This window comes from Penicillium angulare (genome assembly GCF_028827245.1).
Source record: "Penicillium angulare strain IBT 27051 chromosome Unknown utg000004l_segment0_segment0, whole genome shotgun sequence".
In the NCBI taxonomy this organism is placed as follows: Eukaryota; Fungi; Ascomycota; class Eurotiomycetes; order Eurotiales; family Aspergillaceae; genus Penicillium; species Penicillium angulare.
Genome location: NW_026623163.1, coordinates 4,170,716 through 4,196,960, shown reverse-complemented (window position 1 = coordinate 4,196,960; position 26,245 = coordinate 4,170,716). Strand labels below are relative to the sequence as shown.

General features: G+C 46.8%; 6 protein-coding genes across 6 annotated transcripts; 4 read left to right on the top strand and 2 right to left on the bottom strand.

Moving 5' to 3' along the window:
• Window positions 1–854: 854 nt before the first annotated feature.
• On the top strand, window positions 855–1,495 carry N7478_005453 (peptide chain release factor family protein; the record flags this gene model as incomplete). The annotated part of the gene is made up of 2 exons (XM_056921667.1): window positions 855–1,064; window positions 1,121–1,495. The coding sequence occupies 2 exons, from the start codon at window positions 855–857 to the stop codon at window positions 1,493–1,495; spliced, it is 585 nt and encodes a 194-aa protein (XP_056779704.1).
• A 3,527-nt stretch (window positions 1,496–5,022) lies between these two features.
• N7478_005452 (SAM-dependent methyltransferase) lies at window positions 5,023–6,612 on the top strand (the record flags this gene model as incomplete). Its single annotated transcript, XM_056921666.1, has 6 exons — window positions 5,023–5,123; window positions 5,190–5,253; window positions 5,321–5,965; window positions 6,027–6,058; window positions 6,252–6,450; window positions 6,508–6,612. The coding sequence occupies 6 exons, from the start codon at window positions 5,023–5,025 to the stop codon at window positions 6,610–6,612; spliced, it is 1,146 nt and encodes a 381-aa protein (XP_056779703.1).
• Window positions 6,613–6,813: 201 nt separating this feature from the next.
• N7478_005451 (uncharacterized protein) lies at window positions 6,814–7,341 on the bottom strand (the record flags this gene model as incomplete). The annotated part of the gene is made up of 3 exons (XM_056921665.1): window positions 6,814–6,837; window positions 6,864–7,140; window positions 7,223–7,341. 3 exons carry the CDS (start codon window positions 7,339–7,341, stop codon window positions 6,814–6,816), a joined length of 420 nt encoding a protein of 139 aa, XP_056779702.1.
• A 751-nt stretch (window positions 7,342–8,092) lies between these two features.
• N7478_005450 (monooxygenase) lies at window positions 8,093–9,631 on the top strand (the record flags this gene model as incomplete). Its single annotated transcript, XM_056921664.1, has 1 exon — window positions 8,093–9,631. One exon carries the CDS (start codon window positions 8,093–8,095, stop codon window positions 9,629–9,631), a length of 1,539 nt encoding a protein of 512 aa, XP_056779701.1.
• Window positions 9,632–9,873: 242 nt separating this feature from the next.
• On the bottom strand, window positions 9,874–13,137 carry N7478_005449 (uncharacterized protein; the record flags this gene model as incomplete). Its single annotated transcript, XM_056921663.1, has 7 exons — window positions 9,874–10,318; window positions 10,378–10,557; window positions 10,633–10,936; window positions 10,993–12,400; window positions 12,463–12,633; window positions 12,698–13,008; window positions 13,077–13,137. The coding sequence occupies 7 exons, from the start codon at window positions 13,135–13,137 to the stop codon at window positions 9,874–9,876; spliced, it is 2,880 nt and encodes a 959-aa protein (XP_056779700.1).
• Window positions 13,138–19,061: 5,924 nt separating this feature from the next.
• On the top strand, window positions 19,062–25,292 carry N7478_005448 (NACHT domain protein; the record flags this gene model as incomplete). Its single annotated transcript, XM_056921662.1, has 2 exons — window positions 19,062–19,544; window positions 19,605–25,292. The coding sequence occupies 2 exons, from the start codon at window positions 19,062–19,064 to the stop codon at window positions 25,290–25,292; spliced, it is 6,171 nt and encodes a 2,056-aa protein (XP_056779699.1).
• Between the last annotated feature and the right edge of the window lie 953 nt (window positions 25,293–26,245).

The following is a 26,245-nucleotide window of genomic DNA, read 5'->3' as shown; positions in this document are numbered from 1 at the left end:
TTCATTGGCCGGCCCACCAATTGCGTTTTCTCGGGCCGATTATCTGACGACTTGCCGAATCCGAAATGTCTTAGCCTCCCCGAGTCTACGCCCTAACAGTACAAGTATCCGTGATTAAGGTCATTAAGAATTAAAATTGACCAACAATTATTATTCATAGCTATAGATAACAGACGCTAAGTACTATGTCAACCCATGAAGCCGATATTAAGCCGATTTATCGATCTTAGTGCGGCTCTGTTCAGCTAACCAATCAGACAGCAACTTGCTACAATGAAGGTCATGTGCCCAGGCGGTCCACGAGGCATCAGATACGGTTCTCCCCGACCATACATGCGTAGGATATCCCACCAAGTGAAAGGAAATAAGTAAAAATTTGAAACGAAAGAGCGAGAAAACAAATTTGTTGTGAGAGATGACCATCATTCTAGTCGCTGGAATATTTAGGTAGGTCCGCTGTCACGTAGAGCTGTTTACGATAGGATATCGTAAAACTATGAAAAAGCTGTTCACTAGCCAAGATTGATTGATCGTTACAATTTTGATTATTGATATCGTATCATCGCGACTACGATAGTGACGATACGATCGGACGGTTCTATGATTATTTTAGACCAGGCGATACGTTACCGTCGGAATAACGATATTCTAAATACTCCTGGATGAGCGGAGCTTACAAATATACACAACGTGCTTGAGGTTAATTTAACGATGCTAAGGTTGCTGTTAAAAAGAGTGCCGGGCGTAGTAAATGCGTTGCAGAGACGTGTTGCCACGCTGAGTCTTATCTTATCGTTATCGCCTCCTTATCATCTCCCCAAACATCCAACTCCATAAACTTCTCCCAATACGCAATGCTTCGTTCATTACCTCGACAGAGGGTCTTTCAGGCCCTCCAATCACTCAAGAACCATAAAAACCCATTAATCCAAGTACAACAACATCAAACTTTCACAACAACCCCGTCCCTACCCGAAAAACCCCTCCCGCCACGGCTAAAATTCGATGATGGCGACTTAATGATTTCCTATCTCAAGGGTACCGGACCCGGCGGACAGAAGATTGTAAGTGTTTAATAAGAAATGGATTTTCATATCAAGTTCGCTGATTATTAAATAAGAATAAAACCAACTCCGCTGTCCAGATCACTCACAAACCCTCCGGCGTTGTTGTTAAGTGTCAAGCTACACGCTCTCGATCTCAGAATGCGAAAATAGCGCGCGCGTTGTTGGCTGATAGGGTTGAGGAGCGTGAAAAGGGTGACCAGAGTCGTGTTGCTCTAAAGGCGGCGGCAGCGCGGAAGAAGAAATCCAGTTCATTGAAGAAGACGAGGAGGAAATATCGAAATTTAGAGAAAGATGGTGCAGAACTGGCACCGGGTGAAATGGGAGCGGAGGAGGAAGGGGAGCAGTTCCAGAGAGAAGAGCCACTGGGGGCTCAATTGGATAGCTCGGGTAAAGTTGATATTGATAGTAAGGGGCCTTCATCTTCGTGAAGGAGCAGGGGTTGTTCGTCCCCTAAACTGTAGTATATAGCGAAATTAGCTCCTCCCAAGCGTGGCGTTTTTTTATTTATTTGTGTATAATAATTGCAAAAGCTCAATGTGTTAAACTAGTACCTAGTCTCAGTAGTTGGTGCGTCGTGTATACAATACATATAAGACAATTAATATATTTCGCCTAGTTAGTTAAGAACACTCTGTTAATAAGTATAGACTAGAGTGTGAGATAATAAGTCTGTGTTCGCATAAAGGTGTAGGAAAGCCTAGACAAACAAAGAAAAGCTCAGCTAATAGAACCGATGGAAAGTAAAGAAGCTCCATGTACCATGATCTCCATGTATTTTCAAGTGGGAGGTACCTATGCAAGTTACAGCCTTGGAGGTATTACTTTTACTTGCATTGGGAATGAAGGCGGGGTAGTCCATCTTCTTTCTGACAAAAACGCCCATTAGTTAGTTCTAATTTACTTTTATAATGTCAAAATGAAGAGTTCGCTGCTATCTCTATACCTTTCATATAAAAAGCGACAAAGTTAATTCTAGACTGGCGTCTTTCTACTGTTGGTCAGGAACAGTTCCACCACTCACAGCTTACTACCACTGATATTGTGAATGCTGCGAAGCACATTCAGAACAAGAATATTGCAGTACCTGGATATATGTTCTCCAACTTTCGGGAAGCCTTGGCCAAAAGGCGTGCCGTTCATTCTGCCTCTGTGGAACACCGGGGTCCGGGCTAATAAGAAGATGATTTGAAGTACAAGGCTTTCATAGATAGGTAAGAGCTATTTTTCCTGATTATCTCCTTAAAATGGTGGGCTGACATATCTCAAGACCTGACCTGGCCTATCACATACTTTCACCACTTGAGACAGTATCACATTCACCCCCAGTCTCGATCAACTGACAGGGAGAAGAAATACCCACCCACGCTGTAAACTGATTTGCTTCATTGGTTTATGTTGAGCTGATCGATAATCTCGATGATCAGAGCGAGAATTTATAAAGGCCGAATATAGATGACTCAAGGGTGTCACTGCCTGAAATGAGCGAGCAAGTTCTACGAGACGATGATATCGGGGATTACATTGAACTCAGTCTTTTTATCTACGTGGAGATACTGTTTCATTTATCTCTATCTCTGGGACTGCTAAGCTCTGCCTGCAATAATAGGAGCTTGATGCAATTTGCGCCAAAGTAAACGCAGATTGGACCGATGTAGCGTCCGGCACGCTTTTCTGGTTTTATGACCAATATAGCTTACCACGCGGTCGAAAGGATCATGAAAAGCTCACCCTACCTTGTTGACGTCGAATCATTATTTCACAAGTGACTCTTCAATAATCATACCCCCGAATAAGATTCCCAGATATTCCAGAGCTCCATCCTGGGTTTCAACGCTTTTCGGCACGCTTCGGGGTGAGGTATTATTGCCAAATCCTCAAGCATTGTCGAACAGCGGACGATTATAAAAGCATTTTGCCTGCTGCAGATGGTCCTCAACGCCCAAGAGATCTATATTACCAAGTGCCCTGGTTTGCTCTTGGTCATATACTTGAGGTCCTTTACTGGTCGATGTTTGAAGGAATTTATCTTTGTTGTGAGAGCAATTATGTGGCAGTAGTGCTTCATCTCTATAATGCTCTCATGAAAGTAAATTCAAACATGCATTGAGTCGCTTGACTGGATCAGATGTGTGTGAGAGTTCAGTAAATCTCTTTCTTTTGGATCAGTACCGAGTTACAATTTTAGTTCTGTCTTTCGTCGGTCAGTGGGAGGTCGTCTTTCGAAAACGACAGATTCTCACGACCGCGATCGCTTTCGGGTTTCTCGAGGGAGGTCGTTTCACAGTAAACGAGACGCTTCCTGTCATCGCCTGTCCCTATCATATTCTCAACATATGATATGCTATAAATTGGCTGATGATCTGTTGATTTGATCATCTGAAGGGAAACGGATCCAAAATTACACGCCAAGTCAGTCAAGAACGGCCTCAAAAAAAGTTCAGTTCAACTGTCTTCCCTATCACCATGGACGAGATCGAAGATGCCATACTGCCAGAGTTTGAAGGAGATCTGCCTATAGCCCGTATTAATTCCTTTTCACTTTTCCGATCTTGTATACAGATTCTCGAAAATCCATCTTTGCACTTTAATAAAGACTCAAAAGCATCTGCCCAGCTGGATTTCGAGCTGGTTGACAGTCTACTGGAAGAATTTTCACAACTTGAAAGAGATGAGAATTTGACTCATCTGTTTCCTAGTCTACGCTCGATGAGGTTGGCAGGACTGCTCTTTGTGTCATCACGATAGAGTATTATGCGAATTTTCCTGGGAAATTTAAGGTGCGGTGAGAAATGGTTTTCGAGGGTAGTAATATTGATTATTGATCAGATGAGACGGGTTGATTAGCATCACTCGTTGATTCGAAACACGCCATGAGACTAATATTATATTGGAGGAGATGCGAAGGCTTGGCAAATATAAGTAAATGATTTTGGAAGGTGCGATCCCTCGATTTGTGGATAAATCTTTGGAAAATGTGATACTATATACGTTATGTATGTTTTCTTTTTCTCGGTATTGCATCCAATCGTGACAACCCCCTATCCTTGCTTCGTATTCTTACCACCGGTACTACTAGGTAGTATCCATGCCGGAGTTGACGCTACTCGCTAGGTGCATATTGATTACTATCCTGCCGCCCATTGTTCTTTTTAGCGAGCCAATGAGAGACGCACTTGCTCGCATCTGATCAATAAGACTTTTAACTTCGTGATTGAGTTGAGGCATTCAACCGATGTCGAATCCAATAGGATATCTATACTTATTTAATAAGCGTGTTAGGAACCCGATCTATGGGATCTCGTACAGTCCAGCTTTCAAGCTAAGGATCACCCTGAGGATAGATATGGCGATGCCCACTCTAATGTGGCGCGTCTAATAAACCTATCGCTTTCTAGAGCCTTCAGGTTTAAGTTGGGCACTACCGGTGGATATGAATCACGGTGCATATCTATTTTTGCTTTTTCCTAGCTGTGAATTACGCCAAGTTATAGTAAGCCTTTATCATCTACAAGTGCTATACTCAGCTGTGAATCGATGTAGTTGAGTGGATGATAGCGCCAAATCGTGTCTTAATTGGTTTCCCGTTGAGTGGACAGTGGAAAGATTTTCCATTATGTGCTCTTTTATGATAGTAAGATGCTGTATAAATTGCAGGAATCTCTCGATAATTGCAGGGATTTCCCTTTCCTTAACCCATCCCAAGATTGAACAATTAAGAAATCCTCTGCTGCGATACTGTAGTCTACTTCTAACTCCAGTATAACTAACAATTCTTTGCCGGGGAAGATGGATTTAAGTCGTTCTTTCGGCTCTACGGGCAAACAGTTACTTGATAAGCTCCAAAGTACCACCATAGCATTGTCCAATTCCTGGGTTCCAGTGAACATAGCACGAAGCCAGATATTGTCGGCCTTGGATAAAATCGAAACTGGTACTCTAGAGATCGTTTCTCGAGATGGTCAAAGGTGGAAATTTGGCAAAGGTGATGGACCACGAGGCATTATCCATATACACAACGACACTTTTTGGTATCGAGTGTTTCTTTCTGCCGATCTTGTAAGTCTGCTTACCTCTCAATATGGAATTCCAACCACCCTTAATTAATGACTATATGAACCTCAGGGGCTCGCAGACTCCTTTTTGCTCGGAGAGTTTTCGACGCCGGACTTGGTGGCAATTATTCAAGGTACTTGGATTTCCCAATATATACTAGGCAATTGGCGGTTCTTTAATATTTATTCTTGTTGCTCCAGGTTTTCATTTTCAATGAGCGGAACCTCTCCGGTCCAACCACTAGGCCCTATCAGCTCATTTCAACCGTCTCAGATCTCCTCTTCCGAACTTTCGATACCGGTACCTTTATAAATGTCCGTCTTAACATAACCGCTGCCTATGATCTCTCCAATGAGATGTTTGAAGCCTTTCTCTCACCCGATATGACCTATTCTTGTCCTATTTATCTGGAGCGGACCGATCCAAATTTTGAAAGCGACACTCTCGAAGCCGCCCAGATGCGCAAGCTGGATAAGATACTGGCGAGCGTGAATGCACAGCCTACAGGTCATATCCTGGAGCTTGGAACAGGATGGGGATCTATGTGTATTCGAGCAGCTACAACAATTGGCTGTAAAGTGACGACTTGTACGCTGTCGGAGATGCAGTACCAGCTGGCAAGGAAGCGCGTGAAAACACTTGGGTTGGAAGATAAGATCACCATTCATTTATGTGATTATCGTTTGCTGCCCATGCCAGAAACGCCTTACGATAAAATTGTTTCAGTGGAGATGATGGAAGCTATGGGCGACCATGAATTGGAGACTATGTGGGCAACGATCGATCGGGTCTTGAAACCTCGCGGTGGCATTTGCTCGATCCAGACAACTACTATGCCAGAATCGGTAGGAGGTTTTACTTCAATTTTTTTGATTGGAATAATTGTCTAACTTATTTGACTTGCAGAGATACAAGAACATGTTTCCCAAGGGTGAAGGGTAAGTTAGCCACTCTTGCTTTTTCTCTCTCTCCTTTTTCTCTCCATGTGTTTGATCCTGACCTTTTTGTTCTGATTAGGTTCATACGTCGATATGTAAGTTTCTATATCAATTATAGGCTGAAATAATTCCCGAAACTAAGCATACGCCAATTTTAGATATTCCCTGGCGGTCACTGTTCAAGTATCACTAGATTGCTCGAAGCAGTTCAAAAGTCAAACGCTCAACTAGACTTGGACTCTGTGGTGCAGTATGGCTCTCATTATGGAAGATGTCTGCTTGAGTGGAATCAAAAATTCCAAGCAAATTATCGGGATGTCATCTCTCCACTATTGCGTGAGAAATATCAACTATCGGACGAGGACCTGGAGATATTTTACCGAAAATACGTCGTAAGCTTCATATTCTCTCTCTCTTGAGTATTCTACAGCGATAGCTGACAACAATAGTATTACTTCGAATACACTGCAGCCGGATTCGAAACCAAGGCCCTGAGCATGTCCCATGTCACTTTCAGTCGGCCTGGTACGTTGGCTTTGCTCCAGGATGTATAGTGAAAGACCTATATAGACCTCTTTCCACTTTGTTTCTCTTTTTACTGTCATTCTTGCAATTGAAAATAAATTAGGGATTCCCATGAATAATTTGCTTCGTTCAACCCGATATAAACTGCTTTCAATCAGTTGCTTAGTATCTATAGCCTTCATTGGAACTAATGATCAGCCTCAAATACTCATCCCGATCAATGAAAATACTCACCATTCATATACCTGGCTCAACTAAATAGTACTAAAAGAACACATACCGCCAAAAGCAGAATGCATAAGCTCTGTTTCAAAGATCCAGTCCACACCACGCCATCCCAGCTATTACGTTCATGAGTTGACTGGCTATCCTCCGGCGCCCAGTAACGAACATAAATTGCAAATATAAGCTGTAAAAACGCAAACACACTGAACAAACGCTCTCGAAGGTTGTAAATATATTTGTCCCAGCTTTGACAGGTATCTTCATCAATACCCAGTACGAAATGACAAACTGGATCGTCCGCCAACACATAAGCACTCATGGCAACGATAAGCCTGATCTCTGTTATTTTTTGATCTGGTGTTTTTTGGCGATATTTTTTGCGACAACTTTGAAATATTTCCGGAATAGACTTACAGGATCATAACTCTCTTGGAAATTGTCTCGATACGCGAGAAAAGGGGCGATGGAGCTTCATCCTGTTGGGTGGGTGTTGGAAGCGCGCTTCCATTTTCCATCTTTGATAGTGTATCCATGGTCAAACAGTCTTAATGTGTGCACATGTGCTGAGGAGTTTTTTTTTCAATTTTTTTTTCAGAGAGTTGTTGATGATAGTTCTTTTTAAAAGAAAAAGAAAAATTTGGGATTGGGGCCATGACTTGATTCAGGGTCACTAGGCTGAAAAAAGTGGGTTTCGGTCTGGCGATCTAAAGCAATGGTCCTCTCTCTTGGCGGGAAGTCGATATACATGTATCCAATATTTTATGAAAAACTCACTCTTTTCACAAATAAATCGTGGACATTCCACTTGATATCTCAGCTAGGCTTCCATTTAAGTTAATATTTAGCTAATCCCATCATAATTGTTAACGGTTTGGAGTCTCCGCTAGGCGAGCCACTCGATCCTCCGATCCTCCGCTCCGACAATCCGTCGATCCCGTCGTTCACAAAACCCGGACGTGAACGTGGACGTCCAAAGGGCAGATTAACTGTATATTTGCATACAAAATAACAATTACTCGCTTCTATCCTCCGTTGATCCTCCGTCACTCATGCTCCACCCATTTATTTATTAGTTGAGCTTTTGCACAAACCACAAGACTGTAAAAAACCACAATGTCCGTATCAATCCAAGCGACAGCCTACTTAATCCGATCATCCAAAACCCTTTTTATACGACCTAAACGGGTATCTTTCTTCTCACTAAGTTATTCTTGCCGGGAAAAATACTCAATCAAGTACAATACCCGTTGTTACGCTACAGATAGAACCACCAAGGACCACAAAATGGAAATCCCTCAATTCACCACATCAACCACCTACGATGTCGTGATCGCAGGTGCTGGTCCAGTTGGCCTTATGCTTGCAACTGAGCTTCAACTCCAGGGTGCTCGGACCCTTGTTCTTGAGCGCAGAGCATCATATGACTTGAGTGTCAAGGCAGGGGGTATCAACACGGCCTCGGTGGAAGCTCTCGAACGACGTGGTCTCTTACCTGCCCTTCAAGCTACGCGCCAGTCATTCTTTATGGGTGCGAATAAAGAGGTAGGCGCAAAGATGTCTCCTTATGCAGCGTCTGTGGGTCATTTTGGTGGTATCCATGTTCCTGCCAGACCTGTTGATCAAGATGATCCGTTGTTACGCGGTCGAGGTCAGGATGGGTGGTATCTCATGCTGCCTCAGGTGGAATTGGAGAAAATTTTATTTTCAAGAGCATTAGATTTAGGCGTGGAGATTTGGAGGGACGCAGCAGTTGAGGAATTTGAGGAGGATGAAGGTGGAGTTACAGTTCAGATTAATGGACAAGGGAAAAGGGAAGTGCGTGGACAGTGGCTAGTTGGTTGTGATGGTGGACATAGTCTTGTGCGGATGATGGCAGGGATCGACTTCCCGGGCACAGATCCAAAGATCACGGGTCGCGCGGCCACTGTTGAGATTGAAGGGGCAGAGAACCTGGAGGAAGGGTGGCAGTATACATCTAAGGGAGTGTATGTATATGGGCCTATGCCGGGGCGGGTGCGGACTGTAGAGTTTGACGGTCCACCCCCGGATAAGAATGCGCCTGTTACAGCTGAAGAGATGGAAAGCAGCCTGCGACGCGTTAGTGGACAAGATATCCGGATAAACAGTGTCAGTGGCGGAACACGCTTCACAGATAATGCACGACAAGCGAGCACATATCGGCGGGGACGCGTGTTTCTATGTGGAGATGCAGCCCATGTTCATTCGCCTTTTAGTGGACAGGGATTGAATATGGGGCTTGGGGATGCTGTCAACTTGGGATGGAAGCTTGCTGCTACTGTGCAGGGGTGGGCGCCGAAGAATCTGCTTGAGACGTATACCCTTGAACGGCATCCTGTTGGTGTTCACGTTCTGGATTGGACCAGGGCTCAGGTTGCTGTTATGCGTGGTGACCCCGACGCATGTGCGCTGAGGAAGATTACCACTGATTTACTTGGGACAAAGGACGGAGCAACTCATTATGTAAAGCAGATTTCTGGCCTATGGCAGCGATATGATCATGGAGATGATGCAATGGTTGGGATGACCATACCTCGAATTCAGATGAACGATGGGACTTGCCTTACTGATTATTTTCACGATGGCCGCGCTGTGCTTTTTGACCTGGTTGGAAACGATGAGCTGGCTACTCTCGCTGGTAAACATACAGGACGACTACGATTAGTGCAAGCGACGTCGAAGGATGCTGAAGTTGACGCATTGTTTGTACGCCCAGACGGATTTGTAGCTTGGGCAGCTACTTCTGGTGTCTGTGATGTGGAAACACTGAAAGCTGCTTTGGCTCGTTCTCTTGGGGACAGTTAGGTCTGTTCAGTTTCTATGATGAGTCTGGGAGAGTTTTGTATATAGATCCTACTAGTTATTTCAGCTGTGGAAGTTTAAAAAGACCAGATCACCAAAAAGAAAATCCAAATTTTCAATGCTAAGAAAGGAGTGGACCATAGATTAGACTCGTGGCAACTGTTCTATTCCGTTTCAAAAGAACATCCGCCGTGACCAGAATTTTTTTTATTTCAAGGAGAAAGCATGACGGTCGTTTAATGTCTTTAGGAGATGTAGCTACCCAGCACGGCCTTGGCCTGGTCGTCCAATCGCTCCTGTGCGAATTGCGAAATCCGGCCTCCGTGCTTCTTGTCAGCCTCCTTGAGATATGTGCCGACCCACTTCTTCAGATCAGCGCCAGTTTCGGGCCATGGGTCCTTCAGTTGGGGCTTGATAGTGTTGAGGGGAGTAAAACCAACACCGAAAGACATCTCCTCGACATCCACCTCGGCGCCGATGTCATCCTTGTGAGACACATCGGGGGGAAGTTCGAGGAGTTTTAGGAGCGTGTTGCAAGTGAATCCCCATCCCTTTGCATAGCGTGTGGCGAAAGCGTCCGAGTTGGCTAATGTCTTGGTAAGGGAGATGACTGCAGTCTTGCGGTCCAAGGGACGGGCAAGTTTCTGGGTGTCTTGAAGAATGACATTCAGGTATACAGGGGTAAAAAGACTGCGATTGAGTATTAGCTTGTACATAACTAAGATTATTTTAGATGCACGAAAACTTACTTTTGCTGCACTTTCTCCGTCACCTGCATGACGAAATCGGGGTTGTATCCCTTGTCATCATGGGAAGTAATGAAGTGATAGAAGCGAACGAAGCGAAGCGAAAGATTCTCGGTCTTGGAATTTTGAAGACGCTGCAAAACAATTTGCATAATCATAACAAAATATTGCTCCAGGGCAGTCCTAAGCAGAGAAAAGGGAAAAGAAAAAAAGTCAGTATAATCGGTAACTATAATCGATACGAGACATATGACATACGGTGGGAACGTGGCAACGACGGTCTCGAGCAAGTCAAACCCATAGCCCTCGTTGGCCTTAGTAGAAACAAGCTTCTGGAAGATACCCAGAATAGGCTCGATCTGGTTGTGCTCGATAATGTACTGCGCTCCTCGGGGAATAATCGAAGAGAGCAGACGGACCAAGGCAGGAATATTTCCTCGAGAGTCCCACATAACAGGCATTAAAATAGGTGCAATCAACTCCTGGTAATAAGTAGGCAGATTCGCTGATGAGTTGGCCTCTAGCAGTGCTGCGAACAGCTGGAAGACATATGGCATGAATTCTGAGTGGAAGAGAAGTCAGTGTGGTACAGTTGAGGCTAATGGGGGGAAATCTTACCTTGCACGTCCCCTTGAAGAATGCCTGCGAAGGGCGCGTAGAGAGCTTGCTCCAGCTTGTCGGGATTGGCAGGTGCCGCATAACGAATGAACGCCCCCATGGCCTCGAAGAAGAAATAGTAGAATCTGGGGTTGCTGGGGTTCGAGCTGATGATCTGAGTGATGGTGATAAAGCGTTGCAGCACAACATCGGCGAAGGGAACTACGCCATCGCGAATAACAACCAGTACACGCATCACGCATCGCATTAAGAACTCGTTCTCCTGCACCTTCTGAGGAGCAGGATCTCTCTGGATAAGCTGGAAGATGTGCTCTAAGAGGTCCCTGGCGAGAGGAGTAATTTCAGTTGGGGGAATGACTGGCTGGCCCTGACCATCACTGAGGAATAGAGCCCGCTCCACTGCAATTGCTGCATATGTATATACAACGTAGTTGGAAGAAGCCAGGTGCTTCACCAAGACAGGGAGCACCTGTTGCCATTGCTCCTTTGTGATGATGCTGCGGAAGGTGTAAAGGTACTTGATGGCATCGACTTTGAGAATTGGGTGAACGCCATCATCCGCAACCAGATCAGCAGCGAGTTGCTGTTGAAAGAAGTCCGTAATGCTGACCAGGCTGTTAGTGGCGGTGACACCATGGGTGGAGGTTGCCACGCCCTTGGCCGCAACAGCGGAATAAAGGTAAACCGCAGTATCCTTGGATTTCCAGTTCGACGCAGGACTCTTGGAGTACTCATTCAGATAATGCTCAGTGTACTTCAGAACGACCTTTGTCACCGATTCTTCGAATTTTTCGGCGAGGCGACGGAGGAAATCCGTAGCCGCACGTCGTCGAGTCTCGCTATCAGAACCCTCCAAGTCCCGTCGAATGAACTCGATAGGCTCATCCTCGAAAAGTTCTTCATCTGACTCACGCAAGCTGACATTTGGTAGAATGACTTTCTCGATGATTTGGCCAAGCGTTTCCTCCGATTGAAAAGCTGCCGCATGCTCGGGCATGCTAGCCACCGAAGTCAAGAAATGCAGGGCTCGGCTCACAAGGATATCGTACTTCGTCTCTTGGCCAATGGTGGTCAAAAGACCCCAGGAGCTCTGGATGAACTGTCCGACCTGTGGTCCGAAAGCATCCAGAAATTTCTGGACATATAGGGTCAAGACCTCGAAAATACCCGCACGGACATACTCCAACAGTCCCGCCTCGGTATCGTCATCGGTGTGAAGTAACGGGCTGTCGTATGTCAAGTACTTGTGAAGGATAGTAGCGATCGCAGAGATATTTTCTTCGAACATCGGAGGGAGGTCATGGCAGGAGAGATCGTAGAACAACTTGATCATGAGGTTCAGCTGGGTAAAGCCCAGTGTGAGGTTTTCTTTATTGGACTTGTTTTGCTCGAGATAGTTATCCAGTCCCTAGTAGAGTTCCTGCATTAGTATGGGCAGGGAGAATGAGAAGTTTTTGTGGTAGCACTTACCTCGAATAGAGCCAGGAATGGGTTGCCGAACTTGTTGAGAACATGGTTAATCTCAATATACAGCTCATTGGACTGGAACAGAGGTCGCCAGCGCTTAAAGATAGAGTGCGCAACCTGCAGGACACCAATGTTGACCGTAGGGTTATCTGGGGATAATTTCGAGACAAGGTCCTGTTGGGAACAGACCAAAGGTTAACCAAAAGATGGGACAATAACTACTCAGGTTGTCACTTACATCTACTAGACTGTCCCAACGCTCCCAGAAGTCACTGTCTGCGATCACGCTGACCGCCTCACCAAGTTGAGTTCGGACTGCCGGGGGCACAGAAATCATCAAGGTGATCAGTTCACGCTTGATAGTAGCAACCTCATCAAGTGGCAGCTTGTATTCTCCATCTTCATTTGTCCAGTTGCGCTTGACGAAGTTCTTGAAGCACAGGGCACTCGCAAGACGAAGGTTATGAGGGGAGGACTCCGACGCTGTAATCTGAAGAAGCTGTAGAGAGAAGCCAGGCTTCTGTTCCTCTTGACGAAGGGCGTTCTCAGCTAGATGATTCAAAAGAAAGCGGTCAGCGGTATATCTTCATGTAGTCTCAGTGGTTTTGAAGCTTTACCTTCCTTGTTCCTACGCGGATCCAAGCTGGCTTCCAACAAAGCTCCAAGAGCCTCCGCCATTTTCACAGGTACGTGGGGTATTAACACAAGCGAGTGAGAACAACGGGGTAGCGAAGGTATTAGGAGCAATGAACAAGGATAGCAAAACCTCGATGGTTTCAGCAGTCCAGGCGAAATTAATTATTTGTCAATGTGTCAAGTGGACAGCAGTCAGGACACCAAGCAAAGCTCACTAGACAAAGAACAACAAATAACGAGGGCGGTGATAATTGTACGGGCAGCCCACCACATCAACACACTAGTCCTAAAATGGCTAGCACATCACATGCCTTCCGCTATACTTCATTTGGATATGTTGATGCCCTATATATTAGGCATACAAGTCGGTTTACGAGAATTGCTAATACCACCCCTCAAATGGCTAAACCCACCCCTTCTAAGCCGCTTTGGGAAATTCTGCCGTATTTGTAATATGAGCCCTTAACAAGGCGGTGTAATTTAAAATGGGCGGTCAGGCGAGGTCCAGGCGGATCCCAAGCTTATGGGAGCAGCTAGGTGCCGTTGAAGATGCTGTAGATCGTGAGTTTTATGAGCAATGGTCCCAACAAGGCTCACAGCAGCCAGCAACTCAGCAATCGCGGAGGAGACCCGATACGTGTGGAAATTGGGGCGTGGAGGGGCATAAAAGGCCTGGATGTCCGCAGATCAACAGATTTGCCAGTTAATTCGACTGAAAATGCATTTTCCGGTGTTTTTAAAATCAGCCCCTGTTTCCTCTTTAGGTTAAGCTTGGAATGAGATAACTTGCTTGCATATTAAATGTCGTTAAATGTGTGGTAAAATGGAAGCTTTTTACGTGGAGATTTAATTTAATTCTGGACCGTATTCATGCTGCCGGCAGAAAATTGATGCCTTTGTGCCTCGTGGTATTACAAATACGGCGGTGAGCTTAGAAGGGGTGGGTTTAGCCATTTGAGGGGTGGTATTAGCAATTCTCTCGGTTTACTAAGGCCTGAGGCATCAATAATTTAGAAGTTAACTAGTTAACTAAGAGGTAACTTAACTAACCTAACTAACTAGTTAGTCAGGCCGCCTTCATGCGACTGCTAAGGTCAATAAGGTTTAAGGCCGAGCCAGTAGAGATGCACATGTGTAGAGTCACACAAAGACGCGATGCACGCATAAATATCATGGGAACTTTTTCTGGAGTAAATTTATCTGCACATTGCAGCCCTGGAGTGTATGTACCAAAATTCTTTCTTATCAAAAATATTCTTGATGGAAAATGTTAATGTTTTCTATGCCAGCAGTGTGCCAGATATATGATACTGATAGTGGTTCGAAAGGGTGTTCACTCGGATGAATCCACCTGGGCATCTTTAACGAGTTTTAAAACTTTTTAAAACTACTCTGAACTCTAGAATCCACATTTGTTTGTTTTGTGAATTCACTGCGTTCTAGAAATCTGTGGGGATAAGAATGTGACTAAAGTGCAAACAAGAGCTTACTGTATCACTGAGTGGATTATCGACTAATGTTTATACAAGGGGGCCAAGCTGGTCAATTTGAGCCGACGCCACTATGGCAGTATACCAAGAAATCAAGCTTTTCACTTCGTTTGTACCAAAAGAAAAAACCTCAATGCCTCAGGTTTCCAAGGTCTGATCCACAGAGTGTCGAAAAACGTGCAGCATCCTGTAGATCATCCAGATTGGATGCCACCAAAAACAAAAACACATATCACGTTCTCTGTACAACTTGACTTAAGTGGAGAAATGTAGCCTCCGCACTTCAACCTTGGAGACTTCATGTGTAGATCAGCTGCCGGTGTCTTCTTCACAACGCTTTTGCATCCTTGTACTCCCCGTTCAGGATCCATGATGCCCTAGCCGCATAGCTACCGTTTATAAATATGTAGCATGTGTTCATTATTAATTAGTTTATTTATTAAAATTTAGCTCCGCATATCCGCTCCGAGTCTGATCCACCGCAATGCAGGTCAGAAGACTAATTTCCTGTTGGTCTCAAGCCATATACAGCTCCAAATATCCCCTCAGTGGATCAAGCTGAGGTTGCTTACGTAGCTTGCAATTCATGAAATTTACATAAAAATGGAATTTCGATGGTGTCAGGTATATTACTTCAACTAGAAACTCGTGGCTGAAAGATTGATTTCTCGGGTGGCTTTGATAGCTTCTCTCCAGGCCGATCTGATACTACCTCAAAGAATGCAAAAGCCGGCATTCCATAATATTAACGAGAGTTCACCTTTGTAGCTTTCTAAAAAGAAAACGTTCAATTGGTGGTGTGCTGCTACTTGGATATCCAAAATTGAAGTGTCATGTCGATGGAATAGAAGATTTTGATGCTATACCGGAGTATCCCCTGAGCGTTACAAGAGTATGACTTAAATTCTCCTAACCAGCCCCTTGGATATTTATGGAGCACGACCTGAGAATATGGAATCATGCCAGTGCGTGCATACCCGTCGTTCAGATACATGCTTGTTATATTGGGATTGTCAGCTCACTACTACTACTAGGTACGGAGAGTATGTTTACTTTTTACGGACTCACTCCTACAACATATAACCTTAAACTTATACAAACCACAGTCATCTGATATTTCTTACAGATGGATAAGTTAATAAGTTAGAAACAAATCTACGGAGTATTGCCAACTACCAATATTATCCACTGGAGGGGCGAATTTCTGACGCGGAGCTATTCGTATTCACAGCTGAGTTTCCTGTTGCGATTTCAATATGCGGATCTAAAGCCACCAGAGCTCCATATGGCGAAAACTGATACGGTTCCGCGACATGCAGATATTCCACTTATGATTGAATGCCTTCTATTTCTAGAAGCGCTATATAACTTCAAAGTGCAAATCTCCTCTTCTAAGGACGAATTGTGGCCATTTCCTCTTGGTTAACGTGGCTCGTCCCACCTCGGGGAGAAGAGGGGACTCTCTCTGATTACGTTACGGAATATTCAATAAAATAACTAACAAGGTAGACACTGTTTTTCAATGAGGTCTCCGATACAGAGAGCTTACAATTGTTGAATTAGACTGTGACAATTTTGCGGCGTTACAATCAAACACCGTTGTTTCGCAGCCCGTGATCGTCGGCCCAGATACGAAAAGGCTGCATATTCCCCCGCCGTGGCGAGACCGATATGCAGGTTGTCAAAAGAACATTAACCTTGAAATTATTAGAAAGACACCAAGATTTTATGGACATCTAGACCGAGGAATCCCTTAATTTGATCATTATTGCATTTTCAGCTGCTCCATGTAGTCCATGTACGCGTGCGCTAAGCCACCGTGGATAGCAGAGGGGAAAAGTTACCGAGCTAACACAAATACCCTGCAGGATCAAAATTTGGGATTCGGAATTGACTCGACACTACTGTACATAGTAATTTCAGCAAGAACTCTTGAATGGTTAGAGAAATTGCTTCTGTGTAGGAATGAACACATACTATGTCATTTCGTGATTCGGAATGACGAACCCTCCGGGACTTGAGACCAAGGTGGGATGTCTAATGGACCCAATCTTTTGCTCCAGTTTCTTTTTTCTTTTTCCTTTATGATTTATGATTTAATTTTCGAGTTTCCATTCTCCTGCATGTACGGGGAACGTCGTAAATTACATTACCGAGTCCAGATGTCCAATGGAAGAGCGGGACAAGTTTGCTGTACACGTGCAGGATGATCGTCCTATACGGAGGGCATGGGAAAGGTTCATGATTCAAGTGGCGTCGGGGTTCGCTTCTGCATATGGAGATACTGTAGAGCATATCTAGTACCGGGTCATGTACTCTGTACGGAGTACTCCCTACATTATGCATGATTTTTACAGACAAAAAAAAAGCAGAGGACGTGAGGGGGAGATGGGGATAAGAAGGAAAGGCACTAAAGGGTATAGGTCAACAAAAAAAGATGGACAGAAAAACCACCACACAGACACATCCACACATAGGTGTTCGAGAAGTGACAGCTGGTGGCGCTTGTTTATTTACCAATTTCTTTGTACTGGATCGGAGGGACCTAGATGAGGGGAAGCTCGGCACAAGAACCATTAAGTGGAGACGCCACGACGGGTCCAGATTCAGCTCACCACCTACCTCCCTTGCACTGCCGAATCGCCTTTTATTGCTCATTGTGCCGATGCAGATCTCAGTTCTGCAACTCGGGTGGAGCCGCTAAATTTCCGTGAGAACCAGTTCTTTTGTTGACTGCCCCCCCCAATCCTTCCTCTCCCCACAAGCCCCATGATGCTAATGCACGTCGATGAGACGAGCAAGGTCCATGTGCAGCCAGGACCCAGTTCGCCCGGAGTTCACCGGAACAAAATACAAAAGCACAGGAATAAGAGGGAATTGTTTTTGAAACCACCCTATTCTTAGGCCCCTGGCCCAGAATGCATCGCATCGGTGCATCTTAGCTTCGGGAAAGCCGCCCGTGTGACTGATGCGTCTCTGCTTACCCCGGGCACTACTGGCATGACAACTAGTTCCTTCCCTCGACGCCAAGTGACCCGAAAAGTTAGCTTTCGGGAGATCGGGAGCACGGTCATGGCCATGGGGAGACGGAATCTAAGTGGACCCAATTTCGTCAGTGATCATGCATGGTTCATACGGACCCATCTCGGATCAGCGATGGCTGGCAAACCCAGCCCCGCTCTAGAGCGAGACAAGACCAGGTATCGATCACAGACAGATCGATTCCAATCGATCGACAGTTGGTCTGAACTTGAGAAATGTCCACTTTCTCCTCTGCGTGTTAGTTGACTTATTGCGAGCCACTGGCCAGGGTTAGCCACCTGAAATTGGCCGAAATTGGCCCCCGCACTGAGTGAAAGAAAAAGAAAAAAGAAAGAAAGAAAGAAAAAAAGAGAGATTGAAAAATCGGCTTGACGTCCAGCCAGCCCTCAACCGTGCACGGTGCACAACCTGTCACCCTAACTTTGGACAACAGACACATTCGCTTGGCTCAGCCGGATTGTTAACCATGAGGCCGAGATATTGTGTGGAATCGGGTGTGCCGTCTTTGATCCAGAAACTATGGGGCAATATGACGCCCTAGGTGGGGAGGCGACACCCGGCTATCTTTTGTGATCCTGCAGGTTCTCTCGAGGTACTCCACGCTCTCATCCAACCCCCTGGGTATGAACACATACGCGGGACAGTTGAAGATGCTGAAAACACAATACGATACTGCACAATACAGGTAATATATATCCATGACAGCTTCGTATCTTGTGATGCATTTACCACCTTCCATTTGGTGATTGACGCCCCCAGAGCCACCACCATGCAGCTAACAGCTAATGCACATTACAACGTTTAAGTGTAGCATTGACAGTGATTGACAACAGCGTTAGCGTGTTCTTGGGAATCAATTACTATCTTTTGTTCAGTACTGCGAAACTAGTGGATACTGGAGCTACTACGAGTACTGCAGCTATTCCAACAAGTTGGTGGTGTGGGGAATTCAATTTCCCATCAGAGCTGAAGCTCATACATACCAATCCCACCTGAAAAAGGCGTAACTTGATTTTTTTTGAGAAAGTCCCATACATGATATCTCCACCGGACTAGAGTTTACTGTACGAGAAAAAGAAAGGCGTAGGGATTGGCGATAGTTGCCACCCTGGTTACTGCTGCTACAAAAGCCGAGTAAGCCCCCCTAATTCTCGGAAATCAAATCCAGCTTTCTATTTTCCCTCCACCTATCTCGAATGCGTTTCTTGTAACTTTAGTATATATTTTGCATCGTGGTACTTCGCCGGTTTGTCTCGCATATTCTGTTGCTTCAAGGGCTGTCGCTCAAAACCCCCTCTCCCAGATCATAATCCCCCACCACGAGAAACGTCCTCCCTCCCTCAATCCGATAATACGGCCAAAAAAGTGAAACTCCCGCCGACGGTTCAATCTTCGAAGTCTTCCTCTAAATCAACTGACAAAGAACCAATCAAGATGGCTCCCGGTCTTGTCTCTCCCGCTCCGGGAAACCTCTCCTCTTCTTTCTACAATGAACGCCCTGGCGGCTCTCGCCAGGTTTCCAGCTTCTCTGCCCATTTTGACAGTGATAGCACCTCTCAAAATGGCCGCTCTTCCCGCCGAGAATCTTTTATGCCTCGCGGAAAGTTCAATGGCCTGGGAAGTCCTTCCGAGCTCCAGAGCCACGTCAATGGCCTGTACCTGCGAAGTGGCAATGAGCTTGGAGCTCATGCATCATCCAGGCTCTCGAGCAGTAGCTATGAATCCCTGAAAGAGTGGATTCGTGTTCAGCGCATGAGTCACCTCCCTCCCGAGGGAAGCCACTACGATAAGGTCTTGTCCTGGGCAAAGCTGTTCATTGACCGTCTGAACCACTTTGATGATGGTGTCAGCCAGTTTTACGATCACGGCTACGGTGCCACTCAGCTTTCATATGGCTACTGCGGTATTCTGCTGGAGGTAAGTCCGATTAACTCCCAACTTGAAACAAATAATCACAATGCTAACTATAACCTACAGCTTGGCAAGGAGCACGCCTACACTTTGATGACGTCTTTTGGATTCTTCTACAGCATCTCTGCCTCCCTTGTTAATCTGCTTGAGCGTACCGAGTTGTTTGCGGTTTCGCAAGAGATCAAGGAGCAGCTAGTCTTTGCACTGGGTGACTTGGTGACCTTGATTCACGATGTCGCTACCTATTTCCACCAGGTTGCTAGCGATCCAGCCAGCCCCTCGGTCTCTATCAACATCTATGACGCTTTCCATGGTTCAATCTTTGCATTCAAGGACCGCTGTGCCCGCATTACCGAAGCTATGTGGCACCACCAGCTTGCTGGAAAGGGTCTGGACGCTGGACTTTTGACCACCGTCAAGGACATCCGCTCCTGGCTTGCCCCCGAGGACCGTGTTCTGGCCCACCTGGCCGAAAACACCTCTCACCTCGCCCATGAGCGTGAGGAGATGACCTGCGTTTGGGTTGCTCCTTATCTGACCAACTTCCTGAAAAGCCAAAACCGTACTCTTGCTATCACTGGTAAGCCTGGCTCAGGAAAGACTGTCACTGCTTCAGTTCTTCACGATCGTCTGCAGGATCCTGTTGGTGGCGTTCATTACAAGACTCTTTACGTTCCCATCAACGCCCGAGTTCCTGCTGAGACCACACCCATTGCGATTGCGAAGACCATTCTCTTTCAACTCTTCGAGAAGCGTATTGGCAACGTTCAACTGCTGAACATTCTCGGCGAAGCTTATGAACAGAGCAAGAAGACCACCGGCGAGTCCGAGTACCAGGGTATTCTCTGGACTGCCCTTGAGCGCGGCTTGGCTGCCGCTCTTCGTAACGCCAAGGAGCTTGTTATCATTGTCGATGGTCTTGATGAGGCTGCTGGTGGCGAGGAATCTTTGCTGCAGAGCTTGATTACTGCTACCGCCAATGGCAGCAATGTGAAACTCATCACTCTGGGTGCTGAGAAGCCTAAGATCACCGAGGGTGTGTTTCATGTCCCTATCACTGAGTCCCGAATTGCCGATGATATCTCTATTGTTGTCCGTGCTAGCCTGGAGGAGCACAAGACCTTCCTTTCTCTGTCCGAACTGGAGCAGGAGACTATCATTGACCAGATTGCCGAGGCCTCTCATGGTTCCTTCCTCTGGGCCAAGCTTGCCGCTAAGCGCGTCCGTCACGAGAGCTCCCCAGATGCTCTCCACAAGGCTGTTGAGAAGATTACCAACGGCAAGGCCCCGATTAACGAGTTTGTCTTTAATGCTACTCAATCTCCTGATGTTAGCGATGAGGCTCGCCAAATTCTGCTGTGGCTTGCTACCTCAGACCGTCCTTTTACTCTGAAAGAACTTTCCACCTTGGTCTCAATCGACGCTACCAAGCAGACTGTCACCGATCGCGTGTTCAAGCCTCGGGATACACTGCTCCCTGTAAACAGCCTGGTCTTCATTCAGGATGGCCAAATCGGTTTGCGTCACGGCCTCATCCGTTCCGCTCTCCAGGATATTCACTCTCAAGGAAAGCTGGTTCCTACAATCAAGGACCGCCACGCTGACTTTGTCACTCGTCTTTTCATCTATATCAAGACTGTTCTCCCTGAGCAGAATGAGCCTTCTCTTCGTACGCTTGACCACAGTGATACTTCCCTTCAGGTGCAGAGGAACCCGCTGCTCGACTTTGCCATCCGTTACTGGCCTCGTCACCTCACGCAGACTACTGTGTACACCACTGGTGGCGATGCCCCTACAGCCAAGGAGTTCAGCAAGATCTTCCCTGCCACTATTACCCTTCTTTTGCTTCAGAACACATTGTGGCGCACTATCATCACACCGACATTTGTGCTCTACCAGACAACCGTCACTAATCTCTGTCGCACTATCTTGACAACAAAGAGCCGGGTGACCCTACAGTCAATCATCTCACTGGCTTTCCTGTACCGTGATATTAGCTTGGTTACCGACTCGATTCCTCTCTTCTACGAGATCACACTTCTGAGTCGGGATCTCCTCAAGACTGAGCACACCGTGACCATGAAGCTCTCCAATATCTTCCTTGAGTTGACTTCGCAGCTCACCACTACCTCCCGCACTGATATTATGATCAAGCGCGAGGAGATCCTTCTTCTGGTTGTCGAAAGCTACAAGATCGTCTATGGTGAGAATTCTGAGCAGGTCACCAGCACCCTGAAGCTTCTTGTTGAGCACTACCGCGCCACCAGTGAGGAGAAGAAGGTGCAAGAAATCACCGCCATCATCACCAAGATTAACACCTCCTACCACGCTGATGACGCTCAGGATGTTTCAGTTCACATCAAGGGTCGTAAGGAGCATGAACATCATGACCTTGGAATTCGATGGGTCTTAGATGTTGAGCACGATGAATCTGTTGATGAGAGCTTCGACTACGACGCTCTCGTTCAACTGGCCGAGAAGTACCGCGCCGAGGGCAAGATTACCGAGGCTGAGCGGATCTACGTTGAAATCTGGCAGCGCACCAACAAGGAGTGCCGTATTCAATCCACTTCTTTCTGGGAGGAGACCAAGCTTAAGGCTGTCATTGCTTATTCCAAGTTCCTCAAGGTGACCAAGCGCGAGACTGAGGCCTCTTCCATTCTGTCTAGTGTTTGGGAGGAGCACCGCCATACTAGCCTGGCCCTTTCCGAGAAGTCTTCCGAGCACTTCAAGGAAATCGCCACTGTGATGGCCTCCGTTGGTCTCTCTGCTGCTGCCCTGTCTATTTTCAAGCAGGTCTCTCACTACTACAAGAGCACAAGCAAGTCCTCTCACTTTGAGGAGATTCAAAAGAGCATTTCCAGCACTCACGAACAGGTTGTGAAGTCGGCTAGTTCTTCTCACTCGAGCTTCTCCGAGTCTACTCTTGAAGAGATCATTGAAGAGTCTTTCGTTTCCGGCAAGATTAGCGAAAGCTCCTTCACTGCTACCACCACCCTAGTCGAGCAGTTCACCTCCCAGCACCGCTGGAAGGATGCCACCCGTGTGATCAAGAAGGTCCTCAAGGGCCTCTGGCCAAGTCTGTTTGCCCCCACTATTCAAGATGTCTCCGTTCCTACTCAAAACCCTGACAAGGCGATTCACTATGCCGAGCGCCTCGCTCAGTGCTATCACTACCGCCGCCGCTTTGCGCGCGAGGAGAACATTCGCGTTCGCGTTTACCGCGCCGTCCGTGCCTCTCGCCCTGTGGAAGACAACGTGCGGGCGCGAGTGACCGAGGCCTTGGTTCTCTTTTTCGATCGCTCCTCCCAGCCCGACAAGGTTATCAGCACTCGTCAGGAGATTCTTGACGATTACACCGCCCATTACGGCCCTGAGCACCCTTCTGTCATTAAGCTTCTGTGGACCTTGGCTGAGCTCACTCGTCCTCGTCCAATCTTCGTCGATTACTACCAGCGCATTATTCAGGCATTGAACAAGGGATCACCAACTACCTGCAAGCCAGAGGCTTTGGAACCACTTGTTCTCGTTTCCACTGAGCTTTGGACTCAGAGCCGCTACTCCGAGGCTGTGTCTTACTTCACCCTGCTGTTCACCACCTTCCTGAGCCAGCCCAAACAACCCGTGTTTGAGAAGCCTTCCTCTGTGCAGGAGATCTTCACTCGCTACATGCACTGCCTGCGCACCGTTCGCGCTGAGTACAAGACCATCCATAAAGTCACCATTGACTACCAATCCAAGGTGAAGACCGTGTTTGGTGCAACTGCTTCGATCACCATTCAAGCTACTCTTACTCTTGCTCGGGTATGCCAGGAGTCCAAGCGCTACGAAGATCAGGCTATCTCTCTGTACGAGGAGTTGCGCAAGACTGGCTCTCAGGAGATTGACATTGACGAGATCACCGCAATTTTGGACGGTATCTACGAGGAGCAGACTTCCCTTGTTACATCCAGCACCGAGTCTGTCTCCAAGGAGCGGGTTGAGACTGCCTCCAAGATCCTTCGCAAGCGTATGGTTACCACACGCAAACAGGGCTGGGCTCACGAGGAGTCTCTGTCCCAGCTCAAGGAGTTTGTTTCCTTCCAATCCAAGTTCAGCTCCAAGGAATCCGTCCTCAGTGAGTTGAAGGAATCAACTGTGAACATCCTTCGCGAGGAGAGTTCCTCTACTCGCCTGGTTTCTGCTGCTGCTGTCATCGCTAGCAGCTACATTGCTACCAGCCAGGTTCACAAGGCCGTTGAGTTGTCTGAGGAGCTGTACCGCCAGGTTGTGATGAAGGATACCACCAACACCAAGACTTCTCAGTTCGATCTAACTTCCAAGAGTCGCCAGAGCCTCGTCTTCCTGGCTCAGCTGGAGCACAGCCTTCGCAAGCAAACCACCAGCATCACCGACATTCTTGCGTCTCTCACTACTGAATACGTCTACTTCGAGGAGTTCCGTAGCTACACCTCAAGCAAGACTGCCTCCTTCCACAGTGTGACTCTCTCGGCTTCTCGTCTTTACTGGTTCTTGCACAGTGCCCAGCGCCAGGCTGCTGCCATCCACGTCTTTGACGAGTTTGTAGCTTACTTCTTGGCCACCGAGGGTAAGCGTACCAAGCTCACCAACGCGGCTCAGGTCAAGGTCTTCCTTACTGTCATCTTGGAGCACTTCCACTCCCACCAGTCTTCTAACTTCGTTCGGTCCGTCGGTATTGCCAGCAACCTGCACGTAATTAAGTTCCTCGAGGCCAAGAAGTACGAGGAGGCCTCTAACCTGGCTCTCGCTGGCTTCCAGTACATTGCTGCCCACGATGGCTTCCGCACTCCCGACGTCATCAAATTCGTGTTCACTTTGGGTATCGCCATCACCGGTCGTACTGTCAGCCCTAAGCCCGAGGTCTCTGTCCTGAAGAAGCTCCAAGGGACTTCTACTCCCATCCTCAAGGAGGCTCTCCATGTCATCGGCGATCTGAAGATCAACCTCTCCCAGATCAGCCTCGATTACTTGAACATCCTGATTGCCATTCTTGGCGAGCAGAAGGACTACAAGACCCTTGTCTGGCTGCTCAGCAGCCTCTGGGCCAGCCGCAACCAGCAGGTCACCTGGCCCGCCCAAGTTACCCTTGGTCTCGCTCGTCGCTACATCTTGGCCCGCTACCTGGTTGGCGATCTCAAGTCTGCTCGTCTTGCTGAGGATATTGTGTATAACTGTCGCCGTGTCAACGGTGCAAGCCACTCCAGCACCCTGGAGATGTCCACTTTGCTCACCCAGCTGTACACTGGTATTGCGCAGCAGTACCAAAGCCAGAAAGGTGGCCAGCACATGGCTAACAAGTACTACAAGAAGAGCGCCAACCTCCACGAGAACTTGCTCCGTATCTTCATCGACTCTGAGTTCGCTGAGTTCGAGGGTGGTCTTGACCAGAGTTTCAGCATGGATGGCTCTGCTTTTGATCTGAACATTGAGGAGACCCCAACTGGCTCTGGCCTCTCTGAGGCTGACCATGTTCGCCAGCACCTCAACTTGCTTAAGCTGTCTGCTCAGCGTCTGGGTGATTTCCCCAAGGACGCCGCTGAGTATGAGCGCCTGAACAAGGATATCTTTGACGCTTTCGGTGACGACATCAAGGGCGCTGAGGGTATTGAGAAGTGGAACCTGAAGGGCTTCGGCTCTGGCAAGGCTTCTGGCACTGAGGACACTCTGATCCCTGAGGCCATCACTTGGGAGCTTGAGTATGCCCAGTCTTCCGCTGTTGAGGAGGAGCTGTAAATTCTTTTTGAATTCTTGTTTGATTTTGAGCGTTGATTAAAATTGTTTTCTATTTCTATTTGAATATGTCAATGTGTATACATTATGAGGGATTATATAGTTAGCTGGATCACTAATTGGTATAAAACCTTTGTCTGTTCAATTTCCCCAAGATTTCATAGTAGACTCGCTGCCAATTTCTCGGGGTGCTCAGGTTTTCTTTATAAGTATTACATTATCATCTTCGTATGTCATCCATCCATACTTAATACTAGGCTGAGGCATTTTCGACAAATCCTGGCAATAAAATGGTTCAAAGCTTGAATAACTTGCTAAAAAAATTCCCTCAGGTAGTTCAAGTTGACATTATTATGTATATTTCAAAACATTGACTTCCATTTCTCTTCAAGTTTCTGCCCACTAATAAATCAAGCTCTTCCACGTGTTTCCTTCTAAAAGTGTTATCATCTACCAGGCTTTAAGTCAATGCTTGATTTCACCGCCCCCCACCTGTTGTTCGTCTGGCCAATATCTTCTGCCACCAATATTTGGCGGTGTGAGCATACTGATGACATATCAGGTGACTTGGGCTGGAATAACCTCATTCCCTATGATCCCAACGACAACCTTCTACACTCTCTGAGCCAGTGCCCCCATCTCGCATAATTTCGTCTGTCGCTTCTTGCGAGGCATTGATTACTTGCTACTGTATCACCTGTGGGTCTTGCGCTCCATCTCAATTCCTTGAGATTTGCTTCTCCGGGGTCCCGCTTTATATCGACTCTCGAACGGTACTTTTGTTACAACAGACTTTGCGTCATCTTTGTACCTGAATGTACAGCGCATGTCTTTGAGAGTTACCCTTGTGGTATAACACTCTTGCTTGTCGGAAGAATAAAAGTAATTTCTTCTCCCCAGTCCAACCGGGCTGGTTGACTCACCTATCGGCTCTCCTTATCGCATGCCCGGAGCAC